General features: G+C 41.3%; 1 protein-coding gene across 1 annotated transcript; it reads left to right on the plus strand.

The window, feature by feature from the left end:
- Positions 1-13,333: 13,333 nt before the first annotated feature.
- LOC130851750 (PRAME family member 12-like) lies at positions 13,334-16,205 on the plus strand. The gene is made up of 3 exons (XM_057732498.1): positions 13,334-13,620; positions 14,075-14,647; positions 15,647-16,205. Exons 1-3 carry the CDS (start codon positions 13,334-13,336, stop codon positions 16,203-16,205), a joined length of 1,419 nt encoding a protein of 472 aa, XP_057588481.1.
- The last annotated feature ends 2,723 nt before the right edge of the window (positions 16,206-18,928 follow it).

Below are 18,928 nucleotides of genomic sequence, written 5' to 3' on the forward strand. Positions count from 1 at the left end.
AGCTGAATAATGCAAGAGACAACAATCTTACGAAATAGATAGGATACAAGTAATACTACTAGGAACATTAATGAAGTCATAGTACAGCACAGAGAGGAACAAGGCACCAATAAGTTGAAAACAACAAGAGAGAACAAAGTAAAACAATGGTTAGTATAATTAGTCATAATCTGGTTGTAATAAGTCATCAAGTCCACAGGTGAGCCAGCTGGAGAAGCCAAATTCTAAAGGATCAGGGAGAGAGAAGTGGATAAATGCTTCATTGTTGTTTACAAAGGTATACTTTATCAACTTGTTGTAGGTCAGATTTAGCATAGGAGGAAAAGTTTTTTGAAAATAAATATGAAAAGGCAGAGTATTTCAGAAAAAAAGTCATAAAATTATATATTTATCAGTTCATTCATTCCCATATAGTTATTTCCTGTTGATCTGAATAAAGTCATCAGGTTTTCCATTAGAGTTCTATAATTTCTTACCCAGTTCAAAGGAAAGATCTAAAAGTCACCAGAAATTTATATTTGCCACAAAATCCTTTTCATAATCTTCTTGAAGATCTTCATTTTATAAAAGTATTAGAGTGAAACAATGATTGTCTATAAATAACAAAAGACTTCAAATCCCATGGTTGAAGATCTGATTACAATGCAATTGACAAGAAACTTGGATATTTCTGTGGCACACAACATTTTAAGATAAGAACTACAGCTATGACTAATAACATTGTACCAGGATATGTCAGATCTTTAGGAAGTCCATATAAATTTTGGAATATCTATCTTAGTAACACCCACACAATGTAACCAAAGGAGGTTTTTTGTTTTTATTTATTTATTTATTCATTTATTATTTATTGGCTGCACTGGGTCTTTGTTGCTGCACACGGGCTTTCTCTAGTTGTGGCAATCAGGGGCTACTCTTCATTGTGGTGTGTGGGCTCCTCATTGTGGTGGCCTCTTTTGTTGCGGAGCACGGGCTCTAGGTGTGTGGGCTTCAGTAGTTGTGGCACACAGGCTCAATAGTTGTGGTGCATGGGCTTAGTTGCTCCATGGCATGTGGGATCCTCTTGGAGCAGAGATCAAACCCATGTCCCCGCCATTTGCAGGCAGATTCTTAACCACTGTGCCACCTAGGAAGTCCCAACCTAAGAAGCTTTTATCACCACTTATTTGACAATATTTCCATGTGGTTTAACATACTGAATAAAGTCAATTAGTTTAATATCTCTCTTTGGGATTTTTCTGGGGCCCCTGGAAGCATCCCAAAATTAACTGGAGTTCAAAAGAAATTTATTTAGAAAATTGACACGGGAAAGTTTGTCAAAGATATCAAAATGTTTAAAACAGGTGGTCAAATAGAATCATAGGTCACTGTGAAACAATACTTATTCATTCAACCTGCTTGACAATAGGAGATTTTTAAGGCAAAGACAGATCATTAAAAGGCAAAGAAACTCACAATTTGTTATCAAAAGTAATTCAACTTTCCAAGAAAACTGTTCTCTTAACAGAGAGAGAACAATAAAATACAGACCTGCACCAGCCCACCCTCAATAACAAAGTTCATTTACCAAATTAAATTCAATCTTGTTTCAGCCTGACTTTGTACAAAACTCTTTTCTCAGGGCTCTCTTTTTAAAAACTTTACATAGCTTTCTGTATCTATATTAATCTATCCCTTACTTTTTTCCTGTCCAGAAACAACCAGCTTTAGAATAAAATCACTTTCTATCCCCTTAACAAAATGCATTTCCATTCCCCATACTTTTTATTTCTTTTTGCTGAAAACATACATTCTACTTTACTTGCATACTGAAATCTTTCCTTTATTATTTCTTATCACTTTAATAACATATTTCAATTAGAATATCAACTCTTAGAAACCTTGATCTCTAGAAAAAGCCAAAAAGTAAGCAATTTTGAACACACCAACAATCCTGATTGGCAAAGTAAGGTATCCATCTCCTAACCTCTAGAAACATGTATTTTCTCATAGCAGAATTTCGTTCCTTAATGTGGTACAAGACTTGTGTCTAATAAAGCCAAACATCTTTAGATTTCCTCATGTAAGAGGACAAAATTAGGTAATATAAGACCTCTTTAGCAATTAATGTTCCTATATTCTATCTTATTTGAAATGATCTGGATACTTAGTGAATTCCAATCATTTAAATTAGTTTTGCAAAACCATAAAGTTTCAAGTGATCAAAAATCTGGAGAAACTGTTTTAGATAGACATACCCAAAACATAATTATTCCTAATGTTTACCTGAAAAATCTTATCTCACTTATCTTATAAGTTAGGAAAATATCATCTTGCCAAATTATTTTTTCTTGCTGGCAAACTCTGCAACAGAAATAACATGAACTTATTGACCTTCGGAAAACCTAGGAACGATTAAAGTAAGACATGTCTATATTGATTAAACCAACAAGTTTAAGCTAGTTTCAGTACCAAATATTATTTTAATACTGAATATTTCTTAGATCACATGAACCTGAAATTCTTTCTAGCCAGTTTCCTTTATATTTAGAAATATTTAATTTGTATATACTTTTATAAATTATATAAATTTATACATAGATTTATATAAATTATATGTAGAGTTCTTTTATAATTATCTTAATATTAGCTAGAGGTAGAAATATATCATATGTATATCATATGTATAATGTACACAGAGGTGTATAAACAGATAAAACTAGAGACCCTATAGCTTCGCTTTAACTGTTATGAATCAGGCATTACAATATAAACTACCTAGTTTGTAAATAACACTTGAAGTAAGTTAAATTTATTTCCTCAGATGACTAAGGCTTTACTATTTGTAGGGAAAACTCTTGAGATTCTGTATTTATGTTTGATAATTACTTAAAAGTCTATGAATTAGATTTTGGGTAAAGGAGCCTTTCCAGCAGTTTCAAAAGTCCTCTTTTCCCCCTTTTTTCTCAATCGGTTTTAGGTTTTACCTGATTGAGTTAATTAGGCTCAGCCTCAGGTCATTGTGGGCTTCATTTGTTTTTCTGATTTGCAGAGATGTGCAAAACAAAGACAGTTGCTTTTATTTTCCCAAAGAATTGCTCTACCAACTAAATGATATGAAAAGATTGTTTTTTTCTAACCATATTTTCTTTAATTTTCTTTTGTTATGCAAGTGAGAAGATTTCCAGCTAAACTGAAAGTCAAGAGTTCTATGTTCTAGAATTTTAGGATTCAATTTACAATGCCCTCAAAATTGGCACAAGGCATTCAATAAAGGCCCTCTTTCTGAGTGCACAAGTTAAACCCAGAACAACAACGACAAACCCTCGATTATTGCTTTTATTAGCCCCTGGATACTTACTCCCAGTTTTTACTTTATATTGTGTGGGCTCAGGTAACCTATTGGTTTCCTTTAGTATATTTAACTAATCTTTACTGACTGGCTGATTCATAGGCTCTGTCTTATACCAAGAAAGAGAAGCAATTCCTAGTGAGATATACGTCTATCCCACAGTAAAATAAGGCAAAAAAGATGTAACCATCTTATATAAAATCCACTTAAATACACAATTTTTTATGAAATTTTACCTCAATTCTATCAAATTTATAACTTGAACTTTAGATTCCATTAAGACCCCATCAATAAGCCTTGGTTGTAGAAGGACTCCTAGAAGCTTTTCTTTCTTTCTATCCGCTGACCACTTTATTTTTGTATAGAAGGTTCCCAGGGATTCAGCCAAGGGATTCAGACCCTTTTGTCAACATTTTAACTTGATTAATTGGCCCAAACATTACATTGCACCAAGCAACTGTTGGTTAGATATCTCCATGTAATTTTCTTCTGTATTCAAAATCTGTATGTGTGTGTGTGTGTATATATATAATATATATAATATATTTCTGGAGTATATTTCTTTCGTTGTATATATATATGTGTGTGTGTATATATATATGTGTATTTAAATGTAATTAGAACACACTTGTTTGGGACCCTTTAATGTAGGAGTCCCTTTTACCCATCCCACCTTAAGAAGTGTTGTAGATTGGGGTTGACATATATACACTAATATGTATAAAACAGATAACTAATTTATAAAAATTAAAATAAATTAAAAATAAAATAAAAAATTTTTTGAAAGTTTTAATCATTTTGTTTTAACCCCATTAACGTCCATTTTCTTTATTCCATTTCTTAGTAACCATCTAAAGATTTTTATTTTGGGGAATGAGTTGGGAGGAAGTCTCTAGACTTTCCCTTAAGTTTTTTTCTTATTTTCTTGTTAATAAACCTAATTAATATTAATTACCCTAATATTTTTATTAGTTTCTATGAGACTAATTGAGGTGAAATTGAGACTATAAACAAAACTTCCAAAACTGTTTTTTTGTTTGTTTGTTTTAAAATATGTGAGTTAGGAGGTTAATAGTTATACATATATTTTTCCTGATTTCTGATTTTTCCCATAGTTACCAATTGAACAGTTGTTTATGCTGTTTACTGTTTCAGAATCCCAAACCTACACCATATGTGTACCTTCCCAACTGCAGAGACTAAGCTCACAAACTCAGGAAAATAAAAATGCCTAAGAAGATCACATAGAACATTTACATCTCAAAGACACTGGGAGAGAAATGCAAGTTCCCCCTAGAAGGGCTTTTATTTCTTTAAGGTCAAAATTCTGAAAAGATGTTTGTCAAACCTGCTGTATTTAGCTGTGAGCACAAAACTATTACTTTTGGAATATCAAAAGAACCCCTACTTGGCTATTTTTAAGCTTAAATCTCTTTTAGTATAATTTCCCCAATTACATAGATACTTACAAGTATAAGCTCCATACATATTGGACACACATTAAGCTGGAGTGTTAGCATTTGGGTTTCTGACACCTCTCATTTCACTGTTTGAGAGACTCTATTTGCCACTATAACGTTGCATCTGTTGAGGATGAAATTTGCTGATGAAATTGTGTGTGTCGATATGCTGCTTCTGACCTTAACTCCACTAGGTGTCACCCTGATGATGTTGCAGCTCTCCTAATTGTCTCAGATTCTCCCTCCAGACAAATAAAACTGCTGTGGGTGCTCAGATCACTGAATGGCCAATTCTTATACATCATCCCCGGAAAAGCAAGTCTTTCAATTAGCAAGTGGGTTTCCCTACGAGACATCCGAAAGGTATGAATACTCTGCCTCCCATTTCTCAGTTGCCTGCGAACACTCTAACCAACGGGGAAGGGTCTTGTCCCTCTCACTTGGAGCAAAACTCTCATGTAATATTTTCACTTTTATCCCAACAAGTTAAGGCAGCCAAATTGACGAAAGAGGTCAGGTCAGCCTCCTGCTTGACCACTCAGCCAAGACTGCTCAGTGTCTTTCAAATAAGCAAGTCCCAGGGTCTTCCAACTAGACACCCCCAGGGTCTTTCAGCTGTGAGGCCAGATGCCTGCTAAACACCATCAGATAAAAGTCAGGATCGTGACCCAGTAACTGGGAGATCTGAGAATCAGGAGAGACTAACCCAACTTAGTCTGGAGTCTCCAAGCAAGTGTACTGGCACAAGGGGCCTCTGCTGGTACCAAGGCTCTGGTTCTTTGCAGAGTTCAGGTGAAGGAGAGAAGTCAGCTCTGGCTCCTTTTGTGGTCACCAAAGCTGTTGACTGAAAAAAGTGTGCAACCTAAAAGTTGAGAATTATGTTTTATTTAGTAGCCTTACTGAGGACTACAGTCCAGGGAGAAAGCTTCTCAGATAGCCGTGAGGAACTGTTTCAAAGAAGGGAGGACCCACGGTAAATAGGAGATTTCACAGAAAAATAAAATGTAGTCAAACATCAAAAGTTTACTGCTAATCACAAAAACCTGACATCTGAAGTTAGTGATTATAGTGCTTTTCTATGATGAGAAGATGTAATAGTCTGGATTTACTGAAGTCATTGCTTTGATATGCATCTTAACTATCTAGGGTTAATATCCTGTTTTCTCCATCCTGAACTCCCTTCCGGGTGCTCTCCTGGGGGCAGCTGCAGTGGCTGAAAATTTTTTGGCTGCAGCATTCATTATATACTGAAATGGCAGGTGACATTCTTTGGCCATAAGCAAAAGCTTAGGAGAAGACCGTGAGTTTAACAGAGAGGGAAGTCTATTTTACTCCCTTCCGAGATGCTCTTACTTGCTGGGTAATGGAAATGGAGCTGGAAGTGGAGAGAAGCTGGCTTCAGGATGGGCCTAAAGCTCAAATTTGGGGTCTCCTATCAGACCTATGTCCAACATGGGCAGGGAGGATGCTGGGCTGTATATGAGTCATTTATCAACGAAAGTCCTGGGACTTAGAATCCAAGTCACCTCTTTCATGCAGGGTTTTCTCTTCCATGGGCAGAGACTGGGTGTGAGGTGCTCCTGTAGAGAGAGGTGGCATTGAAATACTACACAGGGGGTCAGTGACTCTAACAGGAATGAGGTTGGAAATTGGGGGCCAACTGGGCCCTGAGGACATAATTGCAGAATCTCAGTCCACCCCATATGTCCATTTTTCCAAGGTCTGGATAACTGCGTCATGAAACATGGGTGGGAACAGTTCATAGGTGGCTTTAGGGACTATGCACAGTGAGAACCAGGGCTGCTGGGGAGGAAACACCAGTTATAGAGTCAAGGACTTGTGTTTCTTTTCACAAGTTCAGGGAGCATCTATTACTTCCCAAGACCCCTGTGACTTATGTTGACTTGGTTTTTTGGTGGCATTGCGAGAGGCAGTGTGTGTTTTGAGTGTAAACCACAATAATGAAATGGCAGTACAGATGGCCAGTTCAGGCACCACCAGGCTGCTTGTGCAGCCTGGGTCGGGACTAGGAGATGGAAAGCATTTTATCAGGTCCCATGGTTGAGAGGCTTCCTGGGGGAGCTAGTATCCTCCCCAGACTCTAGATTCATCCTGACCTACAAAAACCACTTCGGGTTTACCCGCATCTCATATTTCTCTATATTCTGCCTAATTGAAGGTGACTGCATGATTCTGACCTCAGGATTCATACTAAATATTATCCCATCAAAGAAGACATAGAGCTGGCCAAAGGATACATGAAAAGATGCTCAACAGCACTAATCAGATAAATGCAAGTCACAACCTCATTGAGACATCACCTCATTTATTTTACAATGGCTGCAATCAAAAAGATGAGCGATAACAAGTGTTGGGGAGGTTGTGGAGAAAAGGACGCCTCTGTGCACAGTTGGTGGGAATATAAATTGGTCCAATCACTGTGGAAAACCGTATGGGAGTTTCTTAAAAAAATTAAAAATAAGACTACCATATTATCAAGCATTTCCACTTCTGGATATATATCTGAAAGTAATGAAATCACTATCTCAAAAAGATATCTGCACCCCCAGGTTTGTTGCAGCATTATTTAAAATAGCCAAGAGGTGGAAACAAACTAAGTGTCCATCAATAGATGATGGAGAAAATGTCAGATATATATACACACACACACACACACACACATATATGTATGTATGTGTATACATAATGTATCTATATAATGTATATATGTGTAATGTACATATATATGAATATATAATATGTATATATATGTACATATATAAATAGTAAAAGAAGGAAAGTTTACCATTTTTGACAAATTAGATGGGCCTTGAGGGCATTATTTTATATGAAGTAAGTTAGAGAAAAGGCAATACGGTATGTTCTCACTTATATGTGGAATCTAAAAAAATGAGCTCTTAGATACAGAGAACAGAGTGGTGGTTGACAGATGCAGGATTGGGAGCATGGGGGAAATGGATGAAGGTGGTGAAAAGGTACAAAATTCCAGTTATAAAATAAATAAATCATGGGGATGTAAGGTACAACACGGTGACAAAAGTTAATACTATATTTTGTATTTGAAAGTTGCTAAAGGAGTAGATCTTAAAAGTTTTCATCACAAGAAAAAAATTATAACTATGAGAGATGATGGGTGTTCAGTAAATTTGTTGTGTTAATTGTTTTGCAATACATACATATATCAAATCGTCATGCCTTACACCTAACATTTTATGTCAATTATAATCTCAATAATCCTTGAAAAATGTTGTTCTGGGAAAATATGCCAAAAAGAAGATGAAAAAGGAAATAAGGCAGACAAGTGTTTTACCATGAAGAAGACAAGGACAAATATTTGCACTTCTGATTGATTTAGATTATGAACTAAGACAGTCAACTGAGAAGAAGTAGAGAGAATATGGCTGTATCATCCTGCGCTAACCCTAACAACTCAGACTACACCAGGCATGCGTGCATGGCATCTACATGATCCAATAATAATAAGAGAAGGAAAGGCTCATCACCTTACTTTCTCACCAGTAAGCAAAACCCACTGCTTTTATTATTGGTGAACTTTCTTTCTAAATGAGCAGTTGTCAAGTTTTTGATCTCAAGACTCCATAATATTCTTAACATGTACTGAGAATCCTAAAGTGCTTTTGTGTGTGGGGGTTATACCTATCAATGTTTACCATTTAACTAAATAGGGAAAATGTTAAAAACCCATTTATTAAATTCAATTATGCATAACTATTCCAAACCCATTACATTTGAGTATAAATAATGTATTTTACCAAAAGTAGATGTTTTCCAATATTAAAAAAAATGTGGTGTGAAGTGTCACATTTAAAAAAATGTAACAACTTTATAACCAATATACTATACAGTCCATCAATTTAAAGCATTAAAGTCCATTGGGAACTCACAGTCAAATCCAGGATCCCAGTGCCCCCAGTGGCCTCAGGCACAGCTCCGCAGACTTGAAGGGACACAGTCCTGTGAAAGCCAGAGGACGTGTTCTCCTGTCAGTGGCATTTTCCTCCTTGCCTCTCATCCTGGGCCCCAAAAGCAGGTCCTCCAGACACTATCTGCTCTCCTCTCTCTTCCTTGCTTCATTCCCTGTGGCCCAATCCACCTGGAGAGAGTCCCAGACACCCTCCCCACCCACCATGTGTCGATAAGCCTGTCCCTTGTGATTAATTGTGTGGACGCAGGGTGATGTTGTTATCAAGTCTTTGTTGATGAAGAAGAGAAAGCAAAGGCTCCTTGTTTATAGAAAGATACTAGCGCATCTAAAGTGGAACCAGAGCCTGTTGAATCCTGGAGGGGACAAGGAGGGTCAACACAGACACCTGGACTGTTAAAAAGGCACAGAGAACAAGACATTTCAGGGCAGGAAGAGATCTGAGTGGTGAGAGGAAAAAGACTTACTGGGCCTGAGGAGACTGTTGTCAGCTCAAGGGCTGGACCGAGAGAGTCACAGATGGGAGCGTCTCTGCAGGGGACTGGTCTCCAAGGCCTCCCATCAGCTGTCATCTCCAGGAAAACCAGAGGAGTCAGGGCCCTCCTCTGTAATCTGGGAGGTGCCCCCCCCAGCATGCCTGGGTGCTTCGAGGGATCCAGAGGTGCAACAAGGGAACTCTATGCCTTGGGGTTAGTCAATCTGCCCAAAATAACTCAGAGAATTAAAACAGAATTCCTTGATTTCTGCTGATCTCAGTGGAAGGGTGTCCCAGCATTGCAACCAGGCTCCAGGTTCCAGGAGAGGTGATGTTGGTGGGCTGCAGGAAGAGAGGGCTGCCAAGACAGTTCTTGCTGGGAGAGGGAACTGGATGCACAGAAATATGCGAAGTCTCCGAGCAAAGATGCTGGAGCAATGTTTTGCAGTGTCGCTTGGGATTCCTTGATGGGCTCAGCGGGGTGCTGTGACCTGGGCAGCAAATGAGGTCATGAGGACAGGCAACTAGGACAGGGTAGAAATGCCAAGTCCAGGCTTCTCACCAGACTCTGGAAGTCCTGCTGGGCCCAGAATTAGGCGGGAAGGATGGGCTGCCTCCTCCTCGACGCCCAGTGTGTCCCCTGAGCAAACAGGCTCAGTGTGGGGGTGGACAACAGAGGTTCCCTCTACTCAGGGGGGAAAGGAGAGAGCTGGGCTTTTATAATTCCTAGAGCTTTCCAACACTTTGACCCCTCCTACCTCCTCTGATCTCTCAGAAGCTGGGAAAGTCCAGCTCGGACTCTTCAATTTCCCCATTTCCACTGACATCACGTGGAGTCTATCAGTTGGTCCTTCCTAACACTTAGGTTGTCCGACAACTCCGGGGACCTTCTGAACCTCTCACTCGAGGGAATCTACCAATTATTCACTGGATCAGAGTGGGCAGGTTTCTATTCCAAGCCCAGACCCAGGTCCACCAGGCTAAAAATGGGGAAAAAGTAGAAAAATTTACCTTTTCTGTGAAGGGTTTTTGAAGTAGTGGATGAAAATTGCTGGCACATTTGCTCATCCAGTTTGTGTCCAATAAACAGAGATGTTTATGATTATTGTTGTTAATAATCTCACTTTACTGCAGCTCATTAATAAAGATGGTTGGTGAACTGGGAGTTAAAAAGACTACTGAGTACCATCCAGTTTATCCCAGTTTTATGCAAAGGCCATTTATACCCATGGCAGTAACGTAGTGAAAGGAATCTTCCAGAAAGTTAACAAGATGTAGAACACTACAAAACTTCTAGCCTTCTTTGGCTGTTTTATAATTGAATTACCTGGGGGCTTCCTAGGTGGCGCAGTGGCTAAGAATCTGCCTGCCAATGCAGGGGACATGGGTTCGATCCCTGCTCCAGGAAGATCCCACATGCCGCGGGACAACTAAGCCCATGTGTCACAACTATTGAGCCTGTGTTCTAGAGCCTGTGAGCCACAACTATTTAGCCCGTGTGCCACAACTATTGAAGCCCATGGGCCTAAAGCCCGTGATCCACAACAAAAGAAGCCACTGCAATGAGGAGCCTGTACACCGCATTGAAGAGGAGCGCCTGCTCACCACAACTAGAGAAAGCCTGTGTGCAGCAGCAAAGACCCAATGCTGCCAATAAATAAATAAATAAATAAGTGAATTACCTGGACATCACAGTGAATGGAGGAAAAGAAGACATGGAGATTTCTTGGGGGTGGAGGGAGGGCCATGCTTTCTTTGTAACCTGCAGCTGCAAAAAAATCTCCAAGTGATGAAGCCCAGGATGGGAGTCATCATCTATGAGGCTGGCAGATCCTTAAAAACCATATACAGCTTCCGAATTTTGTAGGGAAAGGTGTTGGTATTTTTGAACAGTGCTTAATATGAAAAGAACAGAATTTGTTTTTCCTGTGGCTAATGGCATCACTTTGGTCAGAACTTGTGTTGGACTTTCCTAACTTTGAGGAAACAGTAATTATCATAATATATTTGGAAAAGGGCCAAAGGGATTATGGTTTGGCTACCAAGTCCCCAGGAAAATGGCTGGAGTAAGTTGCCATCTGGAAGCATCCTCTGTGGGAAGAAACTAAAAGACAATGTTTACTGGTAACAGCCACCATGATGAGGACAGGGTTTGGTGCAATTTATCTGTGTTTGTGTCTGCCCCACGTCCAAGTTCCCAAACAGCCTATAGTGCCCACCCTCAGCAGATCTCAGTCTTGGAAATTGACTTCCCAGGGCTCACAGCGTCTCCCTCCACTCACATTCTCAGATTTAATCTTTTCATGCCAGCTTGCTGTGCTGATCCTATCTTTCTGGAAGGAAACACTCTCCAAGAGGACACTGTCACCTCTTAGCCATGCCCTTTTAATTTCTAAACTCCACCCAAAGTCTTTTAGTCTCCCTCCTCTCCAAGAGGAAAAAAACAAAAACATGTTTTACACTGTTTGGGTCATTCACGGTGTCCCGTTAGGAATGGCCAGCTCCACACTGTTCAGTTCCCACCCTTACTCTGCATTGTGATTTTGACCTGACCTCTTTCAGAGAAGCCCTGACTTTGCCTGGAGGATCAAGCACATCCCCAATTGCATTTCCCTTGCTCCCTGAATAACCTCAAGATCTGCTGTGTTTCTGATATAACACCTAAGTGACAACTTGATGCAGGTAGAAGTTTATATTGTTTCCTTTGGGAATGACATCACCATCTTTTTACAGAGGTTTTAATTGTGGGACATCTTGATTATTTTGATCTGTGCAAAGATTCTCCAACAATGATGCTTTCTAGTTTCGTTTTCTCCATCCACTATCAGAAACAAATAATCTCTTCCCTGTCTCATGCCCATGGCTATTAGTAAAGCTCAATCACTGTGGAGTGAATCAATGATTTGAGTCCTTGACTCCCCTCCCCCCATTTGTTCCCTCCTGAATGAATATCAGATTCAATAAATTCATCAGGATATAGGGGAAGATCCAATCAGGATTAACCCGATAGACAGTCTAGAATCGAATCAGGCATTGCTTTCTGATTGGATGTTAGTAGTTGGAAAGGGGGAAGATGTGATTCCAAAGGTCTATAAAAGTATCAGACACCAAAGAAGAGGTGCAGAAACTTCTTCCTCTGGAGTTGTCTGGATTCTCCACCCAGTCTTAGGACTGAGCACCCTGCCAACCACATCAGAGCTGGTAAGTTACCGACCTTAGTTAAGAACACTCGCTTCTTCTCTATGGTCATCTGGTCTTGAATTGTGCCATGTAGCTCAAGATGGCAGGGAAAGGGATTTCTTTAGTTATTTCTTTTCCAACAAACAGATTTTACACTTTGGTTTTGCCTCTTAGGGTAGTTTTGCCTCATTTTCAACATTTTGATTTGTCCTTTGGTTTATATCATTTTTAATGATCTTAACCAAGCAGATTTTCCTTTTAATGAAAGCATCTAACTGCTTGGAATTTTATTTCTTGACATTTAATACAAGAGGGTGAGTCAAAAATTATCCACACTCTGGCTGTAGTTTTACCAGAAGTTTTAATATAACTGGAGTGGGGATAATTATTGACTCACCCTCGTATTTAGTCTGTACACAAACAGCATTCATTTTAGGGGAATGTCCTTCAACTTTCCCAGCCCGGTTATCAGTGGGAATTGAGGATGGAGGCTGTGTTGGGCCACATGATGCTCTTATCCCCATAGTTTTAAGGCCCTAAGTGATTGTCTAAAAGTTTTAACAAAAAAAGAATTATAGAGTAAGCCTTCAGGCTCATGGTACTCACTTCCCAGTGCAATACAATTAAGCAAAGCAGCGAATGGAAATGAATAGGCGAGGGGTTGGTTTTTTTCCTTCTTGATAACTGTGAGATGCTTGCTGTGGTTCCTGTTGAGGCAGCATTATGGATTTGTGTCCACAGAGACTAGAGTAGAATTCTGCCCAACAGAGGCTCTTCTACCACTCTCAGAGCAGTGATTTGGCTATGAGTCTGTTCCTCTGAAGGGTGGGAAGACAGATGCTTGACATGCAAGTCATGCTTAACTGAGAAAGATGCTTTTTTCCCTGCAAGTTTCCACAGGATTCCTTTGGAGAAGAGTCAGGATGAGTGTATGGAACCCACCCAGACTCCTGGGCCTGGCAGGAATGAGCCTGCTGAGGGATGAGGCCTTGGCCATCACTGCTCTGGAGTACCTGCCCACTGAGCTCTTCCCCCCACTGTTCATGGAGGCCTTCTATAGGAGTCGCAGTGAGACCCTCAAGGCCATGGTGCACACCTGGCCCTTTGTCCGCCTGCCTCTGGGGGGCCTGATGGAGATGCCTCATCTGGAAACCTTACAAGCAGTGCTGGATGGGCTTGATGTCCTGATTGCCCAGAAGGATCGCCCCAGGTGAGTCTGACCCAGGTAGTCTGGTAGGGTCGAGGGAGTCTTTGAAGAGACAGCTGGAGTCAGGAGAGTGGATGGACAAGGGATGGACTAGAGGCTTCTGATAATGCCAATGAAGTAGCTCAGAGACATGGCCATTGCTGACCTCACTTTGGAAAATGCCTTCTGGAAGTGTAGGAGTGCCTAAGATGCAAGGAATCTGAAAATACATGCCCCACCTCCTTCTAGGGATGCTTAAGGAAGGTACTAGAAGTGGAGAACAAGGAGGAATGGAAGGGGAAAAGGAAATGAAGGAAGGTGAGGCAGAGAGGGAAGGAGAGGGCAAGGTAGCAGGTGATGTCAGGGATGTGAAGTAAAAGCTCAGGTGGGAAGTCTGAGTGTTGCCTGAATTCTGAGACTGACGTTTCATTCCGTGTGGATCTTAAACCTTCCTTGCCAATCTGCTGTTTCCCCACAGGAGGTGCAGACTGCGGGTGCTGGATTTAAGGAACACTGGCCAGGACTTCTGGAGCATGTGGTCTGGAGACAGGGCCTGTGGGTGCCCAGGCTCACTGATGGCACCAGTGGCTGAGGACAGGTCAAGGACAGAGCAGCCCTTGGCTCCCTTGGAGGTGTTCATAGACCTTCATCTCAAGGAAAGGACCATGGATGGATTCCTCACCTACCTCCTGAGGTGGGTGGAGGAGAGGAGAGCTTCCATAAACCTGTGCTGTAAGAAACTAAAGATAGTTTCAATGCCCATGGAAAATATTACAAAGGTCCTGAGCACGGTGCAGCTGGACTGTATCCAGGAGGTGCAAGTGAATTGCACCTGGCACCTGTCCACCCTGGCCACCTTTGCTCCTCTCCTGGGCCAGATGGGTCATGTGCAGAGACTCTTTCTCTCCCACATCCACGTATCTCCACTTGAGGAGCAAGAGGAGCAGCACGTTGTCCAAATTACCTCTCAGTTCCTCAGGCTGCACCACCTCCGGGATCTCCATCTGGAATCTCCCTGCTACCTTGAAGCCTGCCTGGAGCAGATGCTCAGGTAAGCGTGCACCACTAGCCCGGTAACAGTGAATACAGCTCTAGAATGTCGAACACACTGTCCCCTTTGCTGCTGCATCCTGAACTATGGTATCACATAACCACACAAAGCAATGTGAGGGCCCAAACTGGGACAGAGGCTCTAGAAAGCGACATCCTGTTAGGAAGCTATAGACTAGGGGTGAGGATCTAGTGGTGTGAGCATGTGATTTCTTTGTTTAGGTGACTTAGGAAAATAGGTAAAGGGAAGGGGGCTTAAAGAAGGAAAACTCCATCAGTCCCGAGCATTTCTAAATGGAAGCTCTGTGCTCAGCAGTTTTGTGACCACATTGAGCCTGTCTCAAATTCCCTGTCTGTAAAATGTTGTCTTTTGCTCCAGATGATGTAATTAATATATGGAAAATGCATCATTCTGAAGATGACAGTAACTGAGCAGCAACAAAAGGGATAATAAAAATTGAAAGATGGTTTGCAGATGATGCAGGGAAGTAACTGAAGCCATGTGGACTGGCAACCCCAGTGGATGGTGTGAGATCTTGCCCAGTTTGGTCCACTATGCATGTCACAGAAGCGGCACCTGGCCTGAGATATGTGTGCCTGTGGCCCAAGCATGGGCTGGAGGAAGCCTGAGTAGGAAGCATTTTATGTATGTATCTTACCATTAAAATTCAGTGATGCCCACTCTTGAGACAAGGTGTCAGGCTCTCCTTTGAGTATGTTCTAGTGCATTCCATTATCTTCATTCATCCTCATAAGGAAGTGGAGTGTGTTGTACCCTGCTTGACAGATGACGAAAGAGAGCTTTCAATGTTCTGTGGACTTGACCCAGTCGCACAAGGAAGGTGAAAGGACTCAGGATAAAATGAGATTGGGCATTCTCGGTATTGACCATTATCAGATGGTTAGACAAATCTTGGCCTTGCACAGATCACTTGTCTCCCACCTTAAGGTCATCTTCCACCCCAGTTTCTCAGACATAATTCCTCTTTTTTCTCCCCAGATGCCTGACGACCCCCTTGGACAACCTTGCAATAACTCACTGCCTCCTTACGGATTCAGACTTGACCCACCTGTCTCAGTGTCCAAACATCCGTCAGCTAAAGGGCCTGGATCTGAGTGGCATCTCTCTAACCTACTCTAGCCCTGAGCTCCTCCCAGTTCTGCTGGAGAAAGTGGCAGCCACCCTCCAGGAACTGTGCTTAGATCAGTGTGGGATCGTGGACTCCCAACTTCAGGCCATCCTGCCTGCCCTGAGCCGCTGCTCCCAGCTCAGGTCCTTCAGCCTGCGTGGAAACTTCCTCTCCACGGCTGTCATGGAGAAGCTGCTGCGACACACCTCCCAGCTGCCCAGTTTAAGTCAAGAGCTGTATCCTGTCCCTCGGGAGAGTTACAGCTCTCAGGGAATCCTCCAACCAGGGAGACTTGCCCAGTGTCGAGATGAACTATTTGAGGTTCTGAGAGTCTTAGGACGTCCCAGGGTCATCTGGCTTAACTCCAGCCCCTGTCCACACTGTGGAGATAACACATTCTATCATCCTCAGCCCGTCATATACCGCTGAAATACCCCTGCCTAGTGAGGTGCATCTGTCCAAAGCTTTCTCCTGAGCACTTGGAAACTGAAATCTAGGATATAGTTCCCTTGTGAAGGGAAAACAGATCCATGGTTTCAGACATCTGCCCCATGTGAATGTGAGAAGAAAAAGTGATTAAGCAGGGATGCAGGATTGCAGAGGGAAAAGTTGACTCTGAGACGTAATAGGCCTTTTGGGGACATGTGTCCCACAGAGCCAGAAATATGAATCTAAATTCCTTTAGGTGGATTCGAGCTTGAGACACATATGTTGGAGTTATCCCTGGATGAATGTTTGTAAAGAAATGGTCAAAAATAAAGAGACCCTCTGTGTAAACCGAATGCTGCTTTCCATGATGTATTATTCAGTTTTCTCAGTTTATAACTCAGCAAACTCTAGTTAGTGATGGGGAAAAAAAGGCACTGAGTTGTCTATGATCTGAACCTTACCATTCAAGCAAGTTCTTTATTCTGTCTGGGGCATCTCTTACCTCCTCACTTATTTCTGTGGCTGTTCAGTAGGTTAATACACACAAAGGGGAACATACTTAGTGGCCAGTGAGCCCCTGGAGTGAGAGTGCCTTGCAGGGCCCTCACTGCTCACTCATCCCACGACCCTGGACATGAGCAGTCCTCGTGGTTCTCCTGGTGGATCCATATCTCAGCCCGGATAGGGAGGGCCTGGGGAGGACTTAGGAGACATTGGAGTCATCTCTTCTGATAGACATTTTGAGCTCAGATCTGTTAAGCCACCTGCTGGTAGATCAGATCAGAGGATAAAAATTAGTTTGGGAAGCAGGACTCCATAGTTCAGTATTAAAAAAACAAACAAACAAAAACTGCTGTTATGTAAATGTCGGTTGACTGAATCATTGTGCTCTGGTTTATCTAAATATTAAAGATATAACAATATTTAGTACTTTAAAAGAATGTGGATTTTCAAAAATGTTTCACTTGGTTTGGAGTTTCCAAATAAATAGGATTTTAAAACCGATTTTAAAAATCAATGAACAGATATACAATGGAATATTACTCATCTATGAAAAAGAATGAAATTGAGTTATTTGTAATGAGGTGGCTAGACCTAGAGACTGTCATACAGAGTGAAGTAAGCCAGAAAGAGAAAAACAAATACTGTATGCTAACTCATATATATGGAATCTAAAAAAAAAAAAAATGGTACTGATGAACCCAGTGACAGGGTAAGAATAAAGATGCAGATGTAGAGAACGGACTTGAGGACATGGAGTGGGGGGGCAGGCAAAGGGGAAGCTGGGATGAAGTGAGAGAGTAACATTGACATGTATACACCACCAAATGTAAAATAGATAGCTAGTGGGAAGTTCCTGATTAACATAGGGAGATAAACTTGATGATGGGTGATGACTTAGAGGGCCAGGATAGGGATGGTGGGAAGGAGCTGCAGGAGGGAGGGAATATGGGGATATATGTAAAAATACAGCTGATTCATTTCGATGTACCTCAAAAACTAGCACAACAGTGTAAAGCAATTATATTCCAATAAAGAGCTTTAAAAAAAAATAAAATGAACAGGACTTTCTAGGTGGCGCAGTGGTTAAGAATCCGCCTGCCAATGCAGGGGACACAGGTTCAATCCCTGCCCCAGGAAGATACCACGTGCCACGGAGTAACTAAGCCCGTGTGTGCACCACAGCTACTGAGCCTGCACTCTAGAGCCCACAAACCACAACTATTGAGCCCATGTGACGCAACTACTGAAGCCCATGTTCCTACAGCCTGTGCTCCACAACAAGAGAAGACACCACAATGAAGAGCCCATGCACCACAATGAAGAGTAGCCCCTGCTTGCCACAACTAGAGAAAGCCTGTGTGCAGCAACAAAGACCCAATGCAGCCAATAAATAAAGAAATTTGTAAAAAAAAAAAAAAAGAAAGAAAGAAAAAAACAATGAACAAGGATTTTTTTGTCCCCCTTAAAAATATTTAAAATAATCACATTTTAAAGCTGGAAGGATTACAATTATATTTTTAAAGTAGACTTTACTTTTTTAGAGCTGTTTTAGATTCATAGTAAAACTGAGCAGAAAGTACAGAGGGTTCCCATCTAACTCCTGCCCCCACACATGCACAGCCACTCTATTAGCATCTCCACCACAGTAATACATTTTTTACAGTTCTTGAACCTACACTGAAACATCATTATTACCAAAATTTCACAGTCTACACGAAGGTTCACTCTTGTAGTTGTATATTCGATAAGTTTTGGCAAATATTTAATCGTAGTATTCCACAGAGTAATTTCACTGCCCTAAAAATCCTCTTTACTCTGCTATTTCTCTTTCCATCCCTGCAGCCCTGGCAGCCACTGATCTATTTGCCTTCCCCAGAGCTTTGCTTTTCCCAAAATGTTATATACGAGGGTGCGTCAAAATTATCTGCACTCCAGTTGTATTAAAACTTCTGTTGGCTGCACTGTCTTATCAATGCTTTCCATTCAAGGCTACTGTCTCCCCAGTCACTGCTGTGAGGGGGTGAACGTGTTACATCAGTTCATTTGTAACTGTGGTGCAAGCAAAAATGGATGCCCCACTTGTGATTTGCATGAAAGAAGAGCAGCGTGCAGCGATCCTTTTTTTGTGGTCTGAGGGTGTACCTGGTGCTGTTATTTATCAAAGACTTTATGTGCAGTATGGAGAAAGTGTTTTGTCGTGAAGAAGTGTGTATGAATGG

Source organism: Hippopotamus amphibius, chromosome 1 (genome assembly GCF_030028045.1).
Source record: "Hippopotamus amphibius kiboko isolate mHipAmp2 chromosome 1, mHipAmp2.hap2, whole genome shotgun sequence".
Taxonomy (NCBI): domain Eukaryota; kingdom Metazoa; phylum Chordata; class Mammalia; order Artiodactyla; family Hippopotamidae; genus Hippopotamus; species Hippopotamus amphibius.